The sequence below is a fragment of the Raphanus sativus genome, chromosome 8, assembly GCF_000801105.2.
Source record: "Raphanus sativus cultivar WK10039 chromosome 8, ASM80110v3, whole genome shotgun sequence".
Taxonomy (NCBI): Eukaryota; Viridiplantae; Streptophyta; class Magnoliopsida; order Brassicales; family Brassicaceae; genus Raphanus; species Raphanus sativus.
The window spans coordinates 13,671,681-13,689,674 of NC_079518.1; the positions used below are offsets into that span (position 1 = coordinate 13,671,681).

Consider the following 17,994-nt stretch of genomic DNA (forward strand, 5'->3'; position numbering starts at 1 on the left):
GTATGATACCTGTACCTTAGGACCGGCCGGTCTTATCTCATTGTCTAGTATGGTTTCTCTTTCATGAACCCGGATCTATCATTATGAGCACCTTAACTTTTCTATCCGTGGTTCATTATATATGGAACATTCTGGTCTATCTTCTATAGACTTTTACAGCAACTTGATTATGTCTCTACTAGGACATTTATATAGTGGTGCTAAGCTGGTATGACTTAGTCATTCTTTCGGGTCTGTCTGGCTATCATTCTTTCTTTGTTTATGGACGTCCAGTACATATATATCTGGTCCGAGGATCTTTGCCAAGACTTGGATGGTTAAAACCATTCCACTTTCACTTTCTATTTACCAGCTTATAGCTTTCTCCATGATGTTGGATAGTCGGATTCATCTTGTATGTAATCCGTGTACCTTGGCCACAATATGATCACCTTTGTTTGGCTCATGGTCTCACTGAATTCGTGGGAGAAAGATCATGTTCTCTTATCCAACATATATTCCCGATTTTCATCTCATCCTTAGATGAGGTATTCCATCCTAGATGGCACATAGGTATGTGGTGGTTTATTCATAGACTCTTAGGATGGTCTATATCTGGATTATGACCCTTTATCATCTTTAGACGGGAATATCTATGCTCACTTTATATGGCCTGATGTATCTTATCTTTCATACATGTATTCTTGTGGTGTACCCAAGCTTATAGACTTTTGAAGTCTCAACCTTATAGGTTATGCCTTATACGGCCAAGCTATAATGTCTTATGGCCTTTGGCCAGGCTTATCATGTTCGGGTTTTATAGTATGGTCATGGACCATACGGAGTGTTTATTCTCCCCCTCATGAACATGCTATAAAATACATTTGTTTGTCCTCACTTAAACGTAATGCTTGGACGGCCAGCATGGTTTTAGACCATGTTACACGAATTTGTGGTTTGGTCATGATCACGGGTTTTGTCCTCACTACCCTTATGATCAGATTATACTTTCATGTTGCTTGGAACAATGAAGCCTACTGAGTTTCCCTTGTGTACATGTTTCACAACGTGAGATCTTATGGGATAACTCTTTGTGCCTTAGTAATTTTAAACTTTGCATCAAGTTCGGACCAGGATGGCTAATCCGGTCATGCCATAAAGTGTATAAATTTGTTGGTGAACCTTACTGGTTACCTAGGCTTTTATGCCTTATCACACTGATCCTTAGCATAGTATTAGATCAGTAGGGAGAATGTAGTCTCAACCTCTCTTATATATATGCCTTTGGCGATTTTCATAAGCTAAAGGGACATTTCCTTTTGCTTTACTTTGCCCATTGGTTTATTATTGAAACCATTTTGATGTGGCTTGTAATGCCATTTCGACCTTTACTCCCTCCTCGGCCATGATTGGATCTACAACCACGGTTATTGTGGTATCCTTGTCCACGGCCAGTGGGATTTTGGGTCTCTCTCAATGGGTCTTAGGTGATAAATTTCGTGCCTCTTAAGGCCATGCCTTAGGTGTGGTGGTCTAGACATACTCTTCTCGAGTTTTCATTCTCATTTGTCAATCAAAAATATTTTTCAAGCAAATCAATCAAGATAAAAGAAAAACTTTTATTAATGCTATGAAATTTGAATGACAAATTATATTTAAAACAAAACACCAAATCATAAGTATGAAATCAGAATGTCAAAAGGCTTAAACAATAGCCGGCCAGTCCATAATAACATCTTGGACGTGGCTCACATTTGGTTCTCTATTCAATGAATAAACCAATCTCATCATCTATATGAGTCCACCCGAATTTTCTTTTCTTAGCTTCTTCAGCATCACCATATATCATCTCACATTGATACTCGGCACTTATTTCCATAACATAGTCGAGTTTGTCGAGGTTGACTTTCCTTTTCTGCTTCTTTTCCTCAAGAGCTGAAAGGTATGAGAGAAGGTCGTAATAGGTTGTGAAACCTTTAGCCTTCTGTGATAACAACACTTCCTTTGAATGGATCGTGTCACGAGTCTTGCTTAACAAGTCATAGTTTGTTATCACTTCACCACATAGTTTAAGACTATAGGTGATTCTCATAAGATCAAAGTGATAGTCATCCACGGATTCATAATCCTGAAACCTCAGAGCCTTCCATTCTTTCATGGACTCATCTAGTAATGGCTCGAAGAACATGGTGTTCAATCTCGACCAGAGATCGTAAGGATCGTTGATGTAACTGCACTCATCATACAGATCCTTCACGAGATGCTTTCTCATTATCAAAACAGCTCTACGCCTTTCATATGCAAGGGTATCATTGCCGTATTTGATACACTTCCCAAGTCCTTTAGACTTTAAATCAGCTGAAGTGTTCATTGCCCAATCAAGGTAATTGTCTCCATTGAGATCAAGGGCTGGGTAATCCGAGTGATGGAGTCTCGACATCTGAATCATATCAAAATGATTTGTGTTAGTACATACAATTTCTGATGCCATTGGCTATCCAAGAAATAAAAGGCAATCGGCCAGTATGTAAACAATAAAGCCATATGGCTTGTGTGACCAATGCCATTCGGCTATTACACAATTAAATCACATTGCCAGCAAACAAATAAGAGGGTCATACGGCCAGTTTGCATTCTTTTTAGAAATTTACTTTCTCATAACTCATCCATCTCTTAATCAACTTATTTGATTTATAAATCCCTTGAAAATAGTGGGATGGAAGAGTGCATGGTTTAGCCATACCATATGGTATGCTACATCGACCCATGTGGTTTAATGGTCTAGTAGTACCATTCGGTACACATCCTCGACCAAATAAAACGGATCGTGATTTAGCTGCACTGTGGTGCGCATCATCCATCACCGGTGATTGTGGATCACTGTGGATCATCGAGGATCACCGTGGATCACCTTGGATCACTGATCATCGTAGATCATCGCGGATCATCATGAATCATAGATCAACGCGGATCATCGTGGATGATCACCGTGAATCACGGGTGAAAAATCTAGTTGCACCTGAGGGTGAACATCATCGACCATTGATTTTATTTTATGGTCTAATCGTACTTAAGAGTACGTATCATCGACCTTTACTTCATATGGTCTAGTCATACCTAATGGTATGCATCATTGACTTAAAAGAAAATCATGGTCTAGTCACACTATGGTGTGCATCATCGACCAAAAGAAGTGGAAAACATTAACCTTATGTTTTGTTTGGACATATAGCGTGTCATCCTTAAAGGGATATCACTTGTTGTCCATACAAAACGAAAGTCATGTAATCACATGCTTTATATTTTAGGGTTTAGGGTTTCTTAAAATCAGATTTAAACTTTAAGGATTAGGGTTTAAAATTCAAATCTGTTTTTAGGATTAGGTTAAACATTGACCTTAAATTTTGTTTGGACATATAGCGTGTCATCCTTAAAGGGGTATCACTTGTTGTCCATACAAAACTAAAGTCATGTAAAACTATTAAGGATTTAGGGTTTTGATTTTAAAATAAACAAGAACTAAAATCAACCAAATCAAATCACAAAATTTTTTAAATCGGAATTTAGATGAAGAGAAGTTTGAAATCCGAATTGCTTGAACCACAAGTAAAGATTAGGGTTCTTGAGATCTTACCTTAATCTTTGCCGATCTTTTCTCCTTGGTTCCTCTTTTAGAAACCTTAAATAATCAACAATGAAAGTTTCAAAGTTGGATTAGTATGAGATCTAAGAACAATAGAAATCGAAATTAAGAGAGATAAGGAGTTGGCGGCTATTAGGGTTTTGGATGATCTTTGACGGCGCGGCTTGCACTGGGAGGTGACGGCGCGTCTGGAGTCGGATTGATGCGTGGTCTGCGGCGCTGGATTCGTCTCGTCAAGAGCTTCAATTTGATATATTACTCGCCGTCTGGATCCTTACGGTTAGGGAGATATGACGGTTTAAAGTTGCGGCTGAAATTAGGGATTTTGTGCTCGCTGGATTTTAGCTAGGGTTTAGAGTCTCGTGCTGATAACGTGTTGTAAATAAAGAAGAGAGGAGAAGAGAAGAGAGGAATTGGTGTGTCATATTCATTGAGTAATGTATCCTTTATATAGGTATACAATAGCTTGGAGACCAAGTAGAACTTGGTGAGCAAGTAAACTTAGGAATCAAGTAAATCTAGAACCTTCCATAATAGACATCACACAATATTCATAACACAAATAGATATCTGTATGAGATATTGACGAGTTGTATGTGTTTATCAAATCGAACCAGCATTAATACCTGACAACTTATAAACACACAAAAACTTTGAAAAACCAATAATACAAATCCAATCAAAATAACAAAGTGCAACTCGGTATTTGTTCTTTTCTATTTTTACCCTAAAAATACTTAAAACTCCACTCAACTCCAATTCCAAATTAAACCTTTAAAAATATATGTTATTGAACAACACTTAATTTAAAATCTTTTTAAAAAAATTATAAAACCAACTAGATTTTTACCTGCGCTTTGAAAGTGCGGAACTAAAATTTTAGAAAATATAATTCTAATTTTTTTTTGTCATCAAACATACAGACTCATATAATTTTAATTTTTATTTTATGAAAACTATAGTGACGTTGAAAATTTGTATGGAGAATGATTAGATATTTTAATTATTTTTAGTGTTTTAGGTATTGTATAACAGTTTTAGATATTTACTTTTGATTGTTATTATATATTTTTTAATATTTTGGATGACTTCAAGATATCTTACATATTTTTGGATATTAAATCTAAAAGTAACTAATATATTTAAGAATATAAATTTAATTCAAATATATTCAGATACATAAAATATTTTAGTTCGGATCAGATTTAATTTCGGTTCTCTAAATACCAAAATTTTGAACCCATATGAATATTTTACCAGTTTCGTTTAGGATTCCATATCAATTTTTTCGGATCGGATTTGATTCTTCGGATTGAGGCATACAATGTTCACTATATGTTGCATATATTATTTTTAAAATTAAAGCTATAATTAGTATATAGTAATTGAATATACTTATAATACTTTAGTTTGTTACCATTTTTTCGGATGAACATACCAAAATATTGTTAGAATCATATATATTACGAATTTACTAAAGATTTCTGTCCTATATTGTTAGTCGATTACACCAGTCATTAAGATTTTTTTCATGTCAAAGTCATTTTTTCATAATGAATATTTTATAATGGTATAAATATATGGTGTATAATACAACTGAATGCACATTCTCGACCTATGGTTCATAATCGTTTATGTATATGATAATGTTATAAAAATAAGGTGTATAATCGTTAGCTAAATTATAGAAGATGGGTAACAAATTATTAAATGGTCTTAGAATTTGTGTACGTACTTTATAAGTTTGTTGATCGAGTAAACCTTGGGAAATGGGTTAGTTAGGAAACAAATGTCTAAACATTTATTAAATGGAATATTTGTTTTTATTTAAAATAATAATTATTATTAGTATAAAATAACAGTGGTAGTCCTGTAAATATTTTGAAAATCTAAAGGGATGTAAAAAAAAAAACTGCTGTTTTAATTGTATTAATAACTATGAATTTGAATATAAAATTCAAATCATAAAACCAGTAACACTAATTTCATAGATTTTCAAAAATCTATTAAAATATATAAACTAATAACACCTTCTAATTAATAGTCCTAATAAGTTGTAACGTGTAATAAGAACTTGAAAAAGTCATCTCATATGCCGTAAATTTCTCTATATAGGGTAGAATTTTTTTTAAGATTAACTGTTGAAGATCATATAGTAATAACTTTAGTCAAATTTCACAATACATTGTCAAAGTTCATAGTACCTTAGTCAAAGATTTCTTTTCTTTTTTGATCAAAAGCAAAGATTTCTAACTAAATAAAATGATCGTTTTGCATTTGGTCAAAACTTTTTTCTTTTGTTGCTTTTCTTTGTGTTAATGGTTTGCAATTAAGTAGTCAAAGTTCTAATTTGGGCAGTAAATTATTTTGACCAGATTCACTAGAAAGTTTAATATATTGAAATTTCACCACATGTCTATAAAATGAAATATTCAAATATACAAACTAATCATTTTTTACCCAAAATTACTTTAGTGAATATGGAAGATCCAATAATGGAAAAGTATATAAAAGGAGTAAATTTGACTTTCCCCAAGACTAAAATCAATATAAATAGAGCCTTTTAAGATCAAAAGAATCAAGAACAATTTTTCCGCTGTATAAAAAATATTACTATGGCTATCAAAAAAACTTGGGTGACTTTTTGTCTCGCAATAATTTTAGTGGCTTCGTTGTCAAATCACAACGTTTTGACTTCAGGTATGTGTAATTTTTTGTTTTAACTTGTGAAAATCTAGAACTGACAAAGATCACGTACTATGTTTTTTTTTTTTGTAAACCAGATCCTATACTATGTTTTTTTATTGAAACCTATCATATACTATGTTCTAATGTGGGTTTGTAGGTGCAGAAATGGAGAAGGTCCAACCGGTCCAACATAAGTATACGTTTTGCGCTAAAAGTTTGTGTACAGACCTGTACTCACCCCGTATGTGCTTCGTTGACTGTATTTCTAAAGGGTTTCTAACTGGAGATTGTATTACTCCTCCCAATTCTCCGTTACGGTGTTGTTGTGCCAATGCATGATTTGAGCGTTGTATTTCTATTTCCTGAGTATAAGTTCAATTCCTAATGACCCAACGAAATAAAAGCTATTTCATTATGATGAATGTGTTTTTTTTTTTTTTTTTGGACAACAATGAATTACTCTAACGTGATTTCACCGATTTGGAAAGCCAAACCGGAGGTATCAAATCGACATATAACATAGCTCATGGTGAACTCCTTGCCCCATGAGCAAGCTTGTCCGCCATTGTATTTTGCGCCCTTGTAATATGTCGGATCTTGAAATTAGGGAAGAAAATCTTACTTCGGCGAAATTCCTCCATGTGCGTAGTAAATGCTGGCCATTCTTCGGGTGAGGACACCATCGTCACCAATTGAGAACAATCCGTAGCAAAAACCACATCTGAGAACTGCAGGGTCTTCATGCACTCCGTAGAATGTGTTTAACCAATCAACATCAACTAAAAAAAACTATTGAATATATGATATAGAGAAGATTGCCGTTCAAAAAAAAGTGAGGATTGTCAAGAAGAACAAATGATATCAAATAAAAGTACTTTTTTATAATTTATGTATATTGAATTAAATTAGCATGAAATTGATATTAAATTAAAGCGGAAATGATCTATACTATTGACACATGGTACACTTCGTTTTTCAATAAATATCCATATCTTTCGATATAAATCATGTCATTTATAATAATATTTTGGACATTTTCATGTCATTCCTTAATTCTATTCTTCATATATATAAATAATTTTGACTTAACAATTAATTTAGGAAATATTCCAAAGAATCTATATACACTATTATTCACGAAGTGTATTTGTTGATTTGTCATGCTCTCCATAATTTTAGGTGTAGTTATATTTTATGCGCAATTAGTAATCTTAATAAATAAATTTAGTGATTTAGCTAATATTTTATCATTATGTTAGAAAATTAAAAAAAAATCTAAAGATAATATCATTATTAGATTTATAATATATTTACTTTTATAATATTAAAATATTACATATATGTTTATATTGTATTTGATTTAGTAATATTAACCCAGTCTATTTAATGTATATATCACGTAAGATAGAATGAATAGTTTGTCTTTTAAGATGAATTGTTTAGGACAATAAAAATAATCATTTTAATAATTTTTAAACAATGTTGGCAAAAATTAGAGCGTTTAAAGTCTTTATTAATTTTAATAAATGATTAGATTTGATTTGTTAATATATAATTATCCATAAATTAAATTTATAATCATCATTATATGAAAAGATCTTATATTATGTTATCCAAAATATTTTATATCATAATATTTTAAAAATAAATATAAATATCTGTATATTGTTTTATGATATATGAATGATTTAAATTTTATTTTAGGTAATAAATAATATTTTTATAAAATAAAAAACTTTACTGTCTATAAAATTTTAATATTTAATTAATTACTAAATATTTCAAAAACATGAAATAACTTATTCTAATGGTTTTTGAATTGATAATATATTCATTTACAATTTTTGTAAAATTATTAAGCCCGTAAAAGTGTGAAAAACACTTAGAATACACATATTTAATAAATTTTATTAAAATAATATTTATTATGATTCATCATCCTAAAGAAATGCAGAATATCAAAACAGTTAATATGTTTTATCTATTTTGACTAATATATACAAATTGGCTAACCGAATATAGATGTGTAATTTAAAAAATTACATTTTAGTATTTATTTTGATATTAACCAAAACTGAAAAATATCATTATAATTATTATTTATGATTTAGTATTTAAATATTTATATTTAGATATGTCAATAGAAAATCAGTTGCAATCAGATCATAATATATTAATATCCTTTTCTTAATTATATATATTTAATAGTTAAATAAATTTCTATTGTAGAGAATGCCGTAGGGCAGAAAAATAGATTTGATTGTGAGAGAGAAGAGAGAGAAGAGAGAGAAAGTAGATCGGGTTTTGATTCCGGCGGTCGGACGGTGCGTGAGCGACCGTGCCGCCGCCGGAGTCTGTTTCATTTCAGTTTGTAGCATCAGTCCCCTATCTCTTCCCGTCTTTTCTTGGTTCCGCTTTGTCCGAGCTCTGGTCAGCCACCGTCCGTGGCGGTTCTGTTCGTGGAGTCACGACGCGGTAGCAGAGGATGAGGGGAAGAGATCTTCTGTCTGGGTTCTATTTCCGGGAGACGGAGGCTTTCAAAGCTCTGTCGACGCCGATCTTTTGTCTCCGGGACGGGGAAGCTCCGTCAGTTCCGCCGCCGTCGGCTCCAGCTTCCGGGGGGTGAGGGCTTTCAAAGCCTTGCGTCGCCGGCTCTAGGTCCCTTGTCTTTTAGGGTTTAATCCTTTGCTTTGTGTTTTTTTGCTTTGTTTGTTCGATTTGGGTTGGGCGTTTGAAAATTTCGCCGGAAGAGAAGAAAGCTCTCTGGTTTGGTTGGTGATGCATGCGAAACTTCTTCCTGAGTGGTTGCGGTAAAAGATGGTTGCGGAGAACTCGTTAGGGCGATTGCTTCTCTTATATAAAGTCCACTCTTGAGATTGAAGGGTTCGTGATGAAGATGTGGGGAGGTTGGACCTCCGGTGTGTTCCGGTGAACCGTGTGTGGTGTCGCCGGAGTTAGCGAGAAGCGGTGATGACGTAAAGGCCGCGCGCGACGCGTGTCCCTCGGTGGAAGGGATCGAAACACGTGTCCTGCTCTTTTCCTCATCTGATCGACGAGGCGGCTTGCGTTGAGTACTCTAGGGTTTCCCATGTCTGGGCTGTAAGCCCATTTGGGTGTTGGTTTGGGCCCGGTTTGGGCTTTGTAATTTGTTGGGCTCCGGCCCGTTTAAATATATTTTATTTTGAGGGAAAAAAAAAAACGCCGTAGGGCATATTCAATTTTTATTGCATAGCGCTTTCTTTATGGTTTTAACTATACAACCGGGTTTACCGGTTCAGTTTTGGTTTTAGTGATCGATTGTGATCAGATCAGATTAGAGGCTTAGTGGTTTAGTTCGGTTCTACATACATAGAAACTATTGAATTGAGAACTCAAACGACAAGTTCAATTTCGGCTAGAAATGTTTTGGTATATATCTTTTTAATGAGGAAGAGAGAACTAGGTAGATTCATATATTTTGTTACCATTCAGATTACAGAAGAGTGATCATTTATCACAAAGATGAAAACATCACAAACACCAATCGTCTCGTCTTAACTACTGCCACGGTCTTAATTATTATCAACTTTTTATTTAACAGACAGAGATATACTATCACAAAAACCATAAAACTAAAAAAACTGTAGAAAACAAGAGAACAAGAGAAGCTGCTCCACGAACCGCTGTCGAACGCACATGTCCATAACCAGGACCCCCAAAATAGAAGTGATTGCCACAAGCTTCTGTGTTCGACTTCGTTATTGTATACAAATCTTTGTGGTCTGCTTGCATGTTGAAATCATCCACTGGTTGAAGGGAATTGGGTTCTTCGGCGATGCTGAGGTTACAGAAATAGGCAGATTTTCTGTAACCTTTCTCAGCATACTCCCCGGATCCCATCTGGGTTATTGTGCTCAGGCCAGAGATGTTTTGGTATAAGATCTCTCCGCCCCACTCTACCATTGTTGCATGGTCAGACATATTGGTGAATAGCTCGGCCGGCCAATACCCGACCGGTTCAAAAGTGACGACCCCAACAGCCAACCACCAGTTGCCAGATATAGGATCCTGCAATTTTTAATACGGTTAGGTCGCTATGTATATAATTAAACCAAACAAATTTAACTTCAGATATTTTTCCTTGCCATTAAGAACAAACACTTTTTGATCAAACACGACATTCATTACTTAAGATAAAATCGTTCACTAGATGAGAGATTGTTAATCACGGCTAGGGATGACTTCATCACATAGTCAGCCTCACCTTTAGGCAGACTGGGAGTAAAAACAAAAGATATAAGAGGATCTAGAGTGATGGAGATCAGTAAAAATACCAAACAAAGCTGGTCAAGATTCTATCCATTTCACGGGGTTGATGAAAGTGAGAAAATCCAAGAGAATCATTAGAGAATTAATGTTTGTTTGGATTCGGGACTACATCATGGACTACGTCACAGAATCCGTCAGAATTTTGTCAGTATTTGGTGATAGAAATTAAACAAAATTGAATAACTTAATCCAAGACAATAACGTTATATTAGGAAAAGGAAATATCATTTTTATGGAATTATGAAACTTGATAGGTTCCTGAGAATATTACTTTCATGGTTTATGTAAGTTTTCCTGAAAATATTAATTTCATGGTGTATGGAAGTTGTAAATATTTTGAAATATTTTCTAATAGGTTTATGGAAAAAGAAGAATGCCCTAATTCAACTAGTTTAATGTAATAGACTCTTACTATATAAAGGAAGCTCGTGTGTTCTATTATCTTTTGTCCAAAATGGTCCTATGTGACCGGGCCTTTGAGACCAAGCCGGCTTGTGGCTTGAGAGAGAGAGAGAGAGAGAGAGAGAGAGAGAGAGAGAGAGAGAGAGAGAGAGAGAGAGAGAGAGAGAGAGAGAGAGAGAGAGAGAGGTGTTATGTCTTTGTATTTAAGATTATAGTGAATTGCCTCATTTCGAGATCCCAGGGACGTAGTCATTCTAGGTAAACCCTGGGTAAACAATACTGGTGTCTATTTTTTATGTTTATTCCGTGTTCTTCTTCTATTCTCCATAGTTCTATAAACTTTCATACTTTTCTAACTTACGTCGCCGAGTCTGTAAGAGAGTGTGTCAAAGTCTGTGTGTTTGATTCTTGATACCAAATCAAACTGTTTTCTTCCTCCATTGTGTGGTTGAGTTTTCCCAATTATGTTTGAAAAAGCAGCACATATATCGCCAAACGGACAATCAGGGCCTCAGCCATTAACACCAAAGAGAAGTGAAAGATTACGGGAAAGGTGATCTGCAGAGGATTAACTTGAAAAATACCTCCCAACCTCACTCAAACAGAGAGCCGCAAGTGTATGGGTGGACTGGCTAGTTACATCCTGAGCAGTAGGACTGAAGTTTTGTTTATCTATTCATGGTTAATATCTCCATCATACTGAATCTCCACTTCTTGGATCCATGAACCTAATCTTGACGTTCCTTGTAAAGGAGGTAAGGTCCTAAGACAAGGTTCAGAAATACGGTCTAGAGCTGAGTTGAGATGGAATAGGATCCTGAATTTGACGGTAATTTGTAGGGTATGTTTTCTGAGAGTCTTTATGGCCAGAGTTGTGGGGATGATGATTCATGTTGTCCTCTCCTGTCCCGGGAGGGGAAAGAATTATGATTTGGACGTTGTTGTCCTCTCTTGTCATCATGTCACCTTTATCAGATTCATTGTGTTGGAGCGCAATAAGTTGAGTGATGATCAAGTCATCTATCCTTAGGGTGAAGATCCTGCATGGATCGAGATGGAAAATATCTTTCCTCGTGGACAGGGAAAAAACACAAGTGAGGATTATTTTTCAAATGTAAGGTATCCAGATTCCAAAATAGTAACCTCGTTAGTCGGCAATGGAATCTCCATCTTCGTCTCCAGAGGAAGAAGGCCATTAATATCCACTCTGATTCTTGCTTCATCCACTTCTCTAGCAGACATATGATCGAGTTCCTTTCTGATCGTAGAAATTTTTCCATCAAGAAGAAGTCCTCTTCAAACTGGAAAGGAACATGAAACTTATCTTTTCCCAAGACTCTGCATACCACTCTTCCCTCGCCATTCCACACATGTGGTAAAAATTCAACAACACCTCGCGGTAGTTGAATGAGGGGGTTGGTTAATTTACCAATAATGCTGTGATTGTTTGTAAGCTATAAGTTTTAAATTATCACTACCACATATGTTTCATCGGAGGAGAGGGAGAAGCTACCATTTCTCCTTATCAGAGCAAGAGAAGTGGCAGGACATCATACACGAGCTTGAGGAGAAAACCCGGCTTCTAAAGTAGAGGAGTTTTAGTCAAGATTATACTACTCAGAATCTGAGGGATAAATCGGCCAATATACCACTGTGAAGAGTTGGAATCGTGTTTGTATAGAAGGTTGTATCAGCCTAAAGTGAAAAGAATCGTCGGTATCAAAGGAGAGAATCGTCAATATCCAGCAATACTGAAAAACTATAGCACAATAGCTCCAACCTACGAGACACCGGGAAGCTAGGAACAACACCATGAGGTCTGAACGGAAGAGAAACAGAGTAGGAACTACATAGGGGAGGACTGGCTGATCCACCAACAAGGGTTGAGAGTTGAACCCGGTGGAAGAATGAGCGAAAACGTGAAAACAAGTAGAAAAGCAAAACCAGCAGCTTAATACCAGTTAACTCAAGACTTTCTCAGAGAAAGTGCTTGGGAGTTGGGAGCTTTCAAAGTTTATTTGGGATATAACCTAGTCTTTGCTTCTTGTTGGTTGATAAGAACAAACACTTAAAAGGTCAAAGAAAGAAAAGAACAAACACTTTATTTTGACTCGACCGGCTGTTCACTTCTTCCAAGTTTTATTGGTTTAATTCTTTATAAAGTTAAATCAAAATTTATTGAGTTTTTAATTTATTATTTTCTTTATATCACCAGAACTTATATAATATATAACAATTTTTTCTTACAGACATCTACGATTATCTTTACATTTGGTTATCTTTTTTATTTATCACTATATTTTATTTCTCTAATTACCATATTTTAGACTAGTTTTTTTCGGTTTATTTGTTAGCTGTCAATTTTGATATTAGTTAATATATTTATAATGTTACTAAAAGAAATTTTATATTGCCTAACCTTCCAAATCTGGATGGTGATACCAGACTGGTCGCCTCCATAGGTGGACGTGCGGCTAATGGCAGCCTCCAATGCGATCCTGCTACTCGTCTGCAAGAACCCTGGGCAACGGAGGCTGTAGCATCCCGAATAATATGCATCTGTCTGCAATTTTGTTTTGTGAAAAAAATTAACAAATGTAACTTATTATTTGCTTCTTCGTCTGAGATAAAATATATATTCATACCGAAAAAAACATAAGCTTTTGCATTTTCTAATTTATAAGTTATGAACTTAATATTTGTTTTAAATGTTCAGATCATATTTACAAATTTCAATTTGAAATTAGCATATGCTTCAGATGTACTGCCATTTAAATTTTTTTAGTTATATAAGAACCGGGATGGCAAGTCACCTAACTAGTTAAATAGTACTTGCTAGCTACCTGTAGGTTGTATTTTAAAAGCAAAAATAAATTGAAATGAAACTTACAGTCCAATATGTAAACAGTCGTGGTTGGGCATCACCATACTTACTCGGGAAAACCTAAATAGTACAAGTGTTGCAATAGTTAGTCATTTGCTTACAGAAATTTTAATTAGTTTATGGTTAGTCACTTGAATATATGAAAACATTTAAATGCCCATTTTTAATAATCATCTACGTACCTGCCAACCCACCTCAATGGTGTTGAGGTCGTTGGTCTCGTAACTTCCTGACGAGAGCCAAATCTGGGCTAAACTAAAGTCGCCCGATCCCTGAACGATCGGATCCCAGACATTTATGGTAGCTTTGGTACCATAAATTTTCGGTTTGCTGTTGACGTACGCGGTTGCATACTATTATTGTTTTAGACCAAAAAGTACTAATCAGCAAGCAAATAACATTACATGTATATCACTAACAGATTATTACTTGAATTATTTTTTTATTTATTAATTGTTTAATAACATATTGGGTATATAGATGATCCGGGATGGTTTTAGATTTCCTTATAATCTCCACTTATTCAGTCACTAATTTTTAAAATGTTAAAAAATTATTTCGTTGGACCTAGTTTTTGTTAAAAATGTTGGAAATCTATTGGTATATATTCCATTTAATCAAATTTAATAACTTATTTTCCACTCCCTTTCTTCGGCCTTATTTATTTAATTTCCATTCCCTAAAATATATTGCTTAAAATGTATTCAATAACAATGAATATATTTCTCCTTCACATGTTTTTTTGTTCACTTATATATGTAGACAGTAAGAAAAAATATATAATATGTAGATATTAAGAAAAAGTTATAAATTGTAAATATTAAAATTAGTTACTACAAATTTTATATTTTTGGAAAATTGATGTTATATATGTATGAATGAACTGCATAATTACTATCACTAATACTAGATTTTAAACAATAGTTTGATTTATAATTTTAAATGCCGAATATGTTATCTATTTATGGATCTATGATGGTATAATATTTCTTAATGTATGTCATAATTAAGAGTACTGTTATAATTTAATCAGATAGAGCCCCAGGTAAATTTTTCTTTCTAGATTTACCACTTTTAACGAAAATGATTTAAAATTTTTAACTTCATGATTGTGGGAGCAAATAAACTGACATCTGTCGCAAGCTAGGAAATCGATGTAGATACGTAGATACGTAGATACGTAGAACAGGTTTTGTCTCTGACGAGGAAGAAATACGATTTAAGTATCGTCTTTGATTTCCGAAATAAAGAAGAAACAAAAAATAATTTTAGGCTCAAGAAGTGAGGCAAAGGAAACCTATGATTTTAGATTAAGTTAGTGATTCCTATTAAGAGTTTCTTTGATGGAAAATACTAAAGTATACGCCTTATATTTGAAACTTATGTTTTAGTTTCTACAAATAATTTTACTTTTAAATTATTTTTAAATGCTCATAAATCTATTATATAATGAGGGGGTTGGGGCTCTCCCTTTACGCCACGTCAGCATATTATGGACCCCACCTCTATGATTTTTTTTTCAAAAAACGAATGGGCTAAAGTGGGCTGCGTCACGTATGGTGTTATATGATTTATATGATTTTTTGGGCCCACTGCTTAATTTTCCAGCCACCCACAAGTTATGTGATTTATGTTAGACAGAAGTTCTTTTCAATTTCTCCATATCGTGGCCCAACGGAGCAGTAGAAGGTTTGATCGTCATCATTGGCTGAGAACTAGGGTTAGCCACCCCGTAAAGTTCTGCGACCTTGAACAAAAATATTCTTCCTTATCTTTATTTGGCTTACGTTACACGATATAATTTCCCAACGAATATCTATGGCACTCTTAATATCCTCCTATCTCTCCATCTCTCCCTCTTTATTCATGTACGATCAAAAACTCCGTCTCCACCGTTTCATAACCGACACAACCGATGTAGCTATATATAGATGATGATAAAGGCTGGGCTCCGACATCTCATATCAAATTGGTATTGTACAGCTTCCATTACCACTTGAAAATGTCTGCCTACTATGCTGTTGTTGCTCAATCCACCATTCTTCACGCCACCTTCGACGATGTCCACATCGGTAGATCGTCACAGTTCATTCTTGGTCGCCTCCTCAGCTTCTGGATACACGAAACATCAAAAAGAATGGAGAAGGTATGGACATACTCCCTCACACATGAATGTGTTGTTCCATCAATTCTTACTCGACATACAAACATTTTGTTTAGCAAGTTTTCTCTTACTCCTGAATGTACTGGTTTAATGAGTTTACTCTTCTGTCTGACTGTGCAGGATTCTGCGGGTTGCCCCAGCTACTGTTGCTAATCAGTACCATCACTCTCTACCAACCAGTGCCATAGCAAAGTTGATCAAGATGGAGTTGGGCGCTGCACTAATATGTACAAAATTGCAGATTACCCTTTTGTTATCTGTTTCATCAGCACCACCATTGACGAAGTCCTTACCACTGCCCTTGTCATCAACCTTCAGAAGTTCGACCATCTCCTGGCTCTGGCAAACACTAACTTAGAACTTCCTGGTATAGTGTTTAGTTCACTTTTCATGTCTAAAATAACCAATCCCCTACGTTTATATTAGCTAATAATTCAAAACTTTTTTTTTTTTTGGAAATTTCAGATGTTGTTAGCCTAATACGATCCATGCAAGGCTCTGATCTCAGCAACTACACGAGTTGTGATCCATTTTTCATTGATGTAAGGCCTCAGGACACCTTTTAATAGTTTTCATTACCTCCATTTGCTCCTCTTTTGAAATAACTTCCTACTCGCCTACAACAGAGCCTCGGTGGTGTACTTGTCTTTGTTGCCTTACGATGATTAGAATGGCTATTAGTTACAGGAAGGGATAAAGACATCATCCAAGTGCAATTGGTTGATTGTAAATAACACTTGCTTATATACATTATACTAAGTTGACCCCAAAAAAAATATACATTATAATATAGTTGTATATTTTTCTACATGTACAACATTTTCATAAATAAAGCCATTCAAAACAATTGGAACATCTAAAAGTCGTATGTGTATGAATATATATCCTATTAAAAACAACTAAAATAATTCTGAACACAACATGGACTCATTGAGCCTCTTAACCCTCCTCTACAGATCCCAGACATTGCAATACTCTTAACTCATCTGATTAAGAAGCTAGAGCGCCATAACCGCAGCAGCTGTTTCAATATAAATAAAATCTTCAAAAACAGACTAAATCATACAACCCACAAAACACAACTACTTTATCACTCACGCCATACATGGAGTCAAGCAAAGCGGATATTAACAAAATACAAAACCCCCGCGCTTGCGCGGGGGGCATGCCCCCTAGTGTTATTAATCACCCACTAAATTCGTTACGGTAGTTCCGAAAGTTATTTCTTAAAATCGTTCTATTTTTTTTTAACTTCATACAACTAACGATTCAAATAAACGGAAATAATTTATCTAATATGTTTATCATCCTTCATAATTTTGTGTAAATGTTTTTTTTTAACATAATTTTGTGTAAATGTTTTGAAAAATAAATTATTAGGTACTGGCCTGGTGTCCACGAGTGGCTCTATCTGCAGCGGCATTGGGAGAAACTGTCTCATTCTTCTGAAAAAGGGTGTCTTCAGACCTTCTTACAGGAATAGATCCTCGGGGACACGCTCTACTCCTCCTGTGCCACACTTGCCAAGCAGAATTTTCTTCTTTTTGTACCATATGACCAGTTGGTGTTTCCTGCATCATAAAATCTATAGTTTAGACGACGATCCTTTTAAAAAAAAAGACAAAATGGAATGTGTTTAGGTAGTGGTTTTTAAATTACATAGGTTAAAAACGAAAGAAAAATGGATTAGAAAAAAGAAAAGAAAAGAAAAACCTGGATTTTGTGTTTTTGCAGGAGAGGATGTTGAAGAGCAAGTTGATCGTTTATCTTCACGCAGACGATCAGGTCCCCATCCGGGCTCTATTCAGTCAAAAACATATAGAAAGTTAAATATATTATGTTTATAGTCAACCAGAATCAAACTATGATACTTACGTTGATCGTCAAAACTGGAGTTGGGGTAGACATGGCAACAGTGACACAAAT

General features: G+C 34.8%; 2 protein-coding genes across 2 annotated transcripts; both read right to left on the reverse strand.

The window, feature by feature from the left end:
- Positions 1-1,580: 1,580 nt before the first annotated feature.
- On the reverse strand, positions 1,581-4,031 carry LOC130498696 (uncharacterized). The gene is made up of 2 exons (XM_056992249.1): positions 3,614-4,031; positions 1,581-2,419 (listed from the first exon to the last, which is right to left on the reverse strand). Exon 2 carries the CDS (start codon positions 2,417-2,419, stop codon positions 1,742-1,744), a length of 678 nt encoding a protein of 225 aa, XP_056848229.1. The 5' UTR covers positions 3,614-4,031; the 3' UTR covers positions 1,581-1,741.
- A 5,830-nt stretch (positions 4,032-9,861) lies between these two features.
- On the reverse strand, positions 9,862-17,633 carry LOC130498662 (uncharacterized). The gene is made up of 5 exons (XM_056992210.1): positions 17,457-17,633; positions 14,087-14,257; positions 13,911-13,964; positions 13,440-13,583; positions 9,862-10,357 (listed from the first exon to the last, which is right to left on the reverse strand). Exons 1-5 carry the CDS (start codon positions 17,619-17,621, stop codon positions 9,905-9,907), a joined length of 987 nt encoding a protein of 328 aa, XP_056848190.1. The 5' UTR covers positions 17,622-17,633; the 3' UTR covers positions 9,862-9,904.
- Positions 17,634-17,994: the final 361 nt, after the last annotated feature.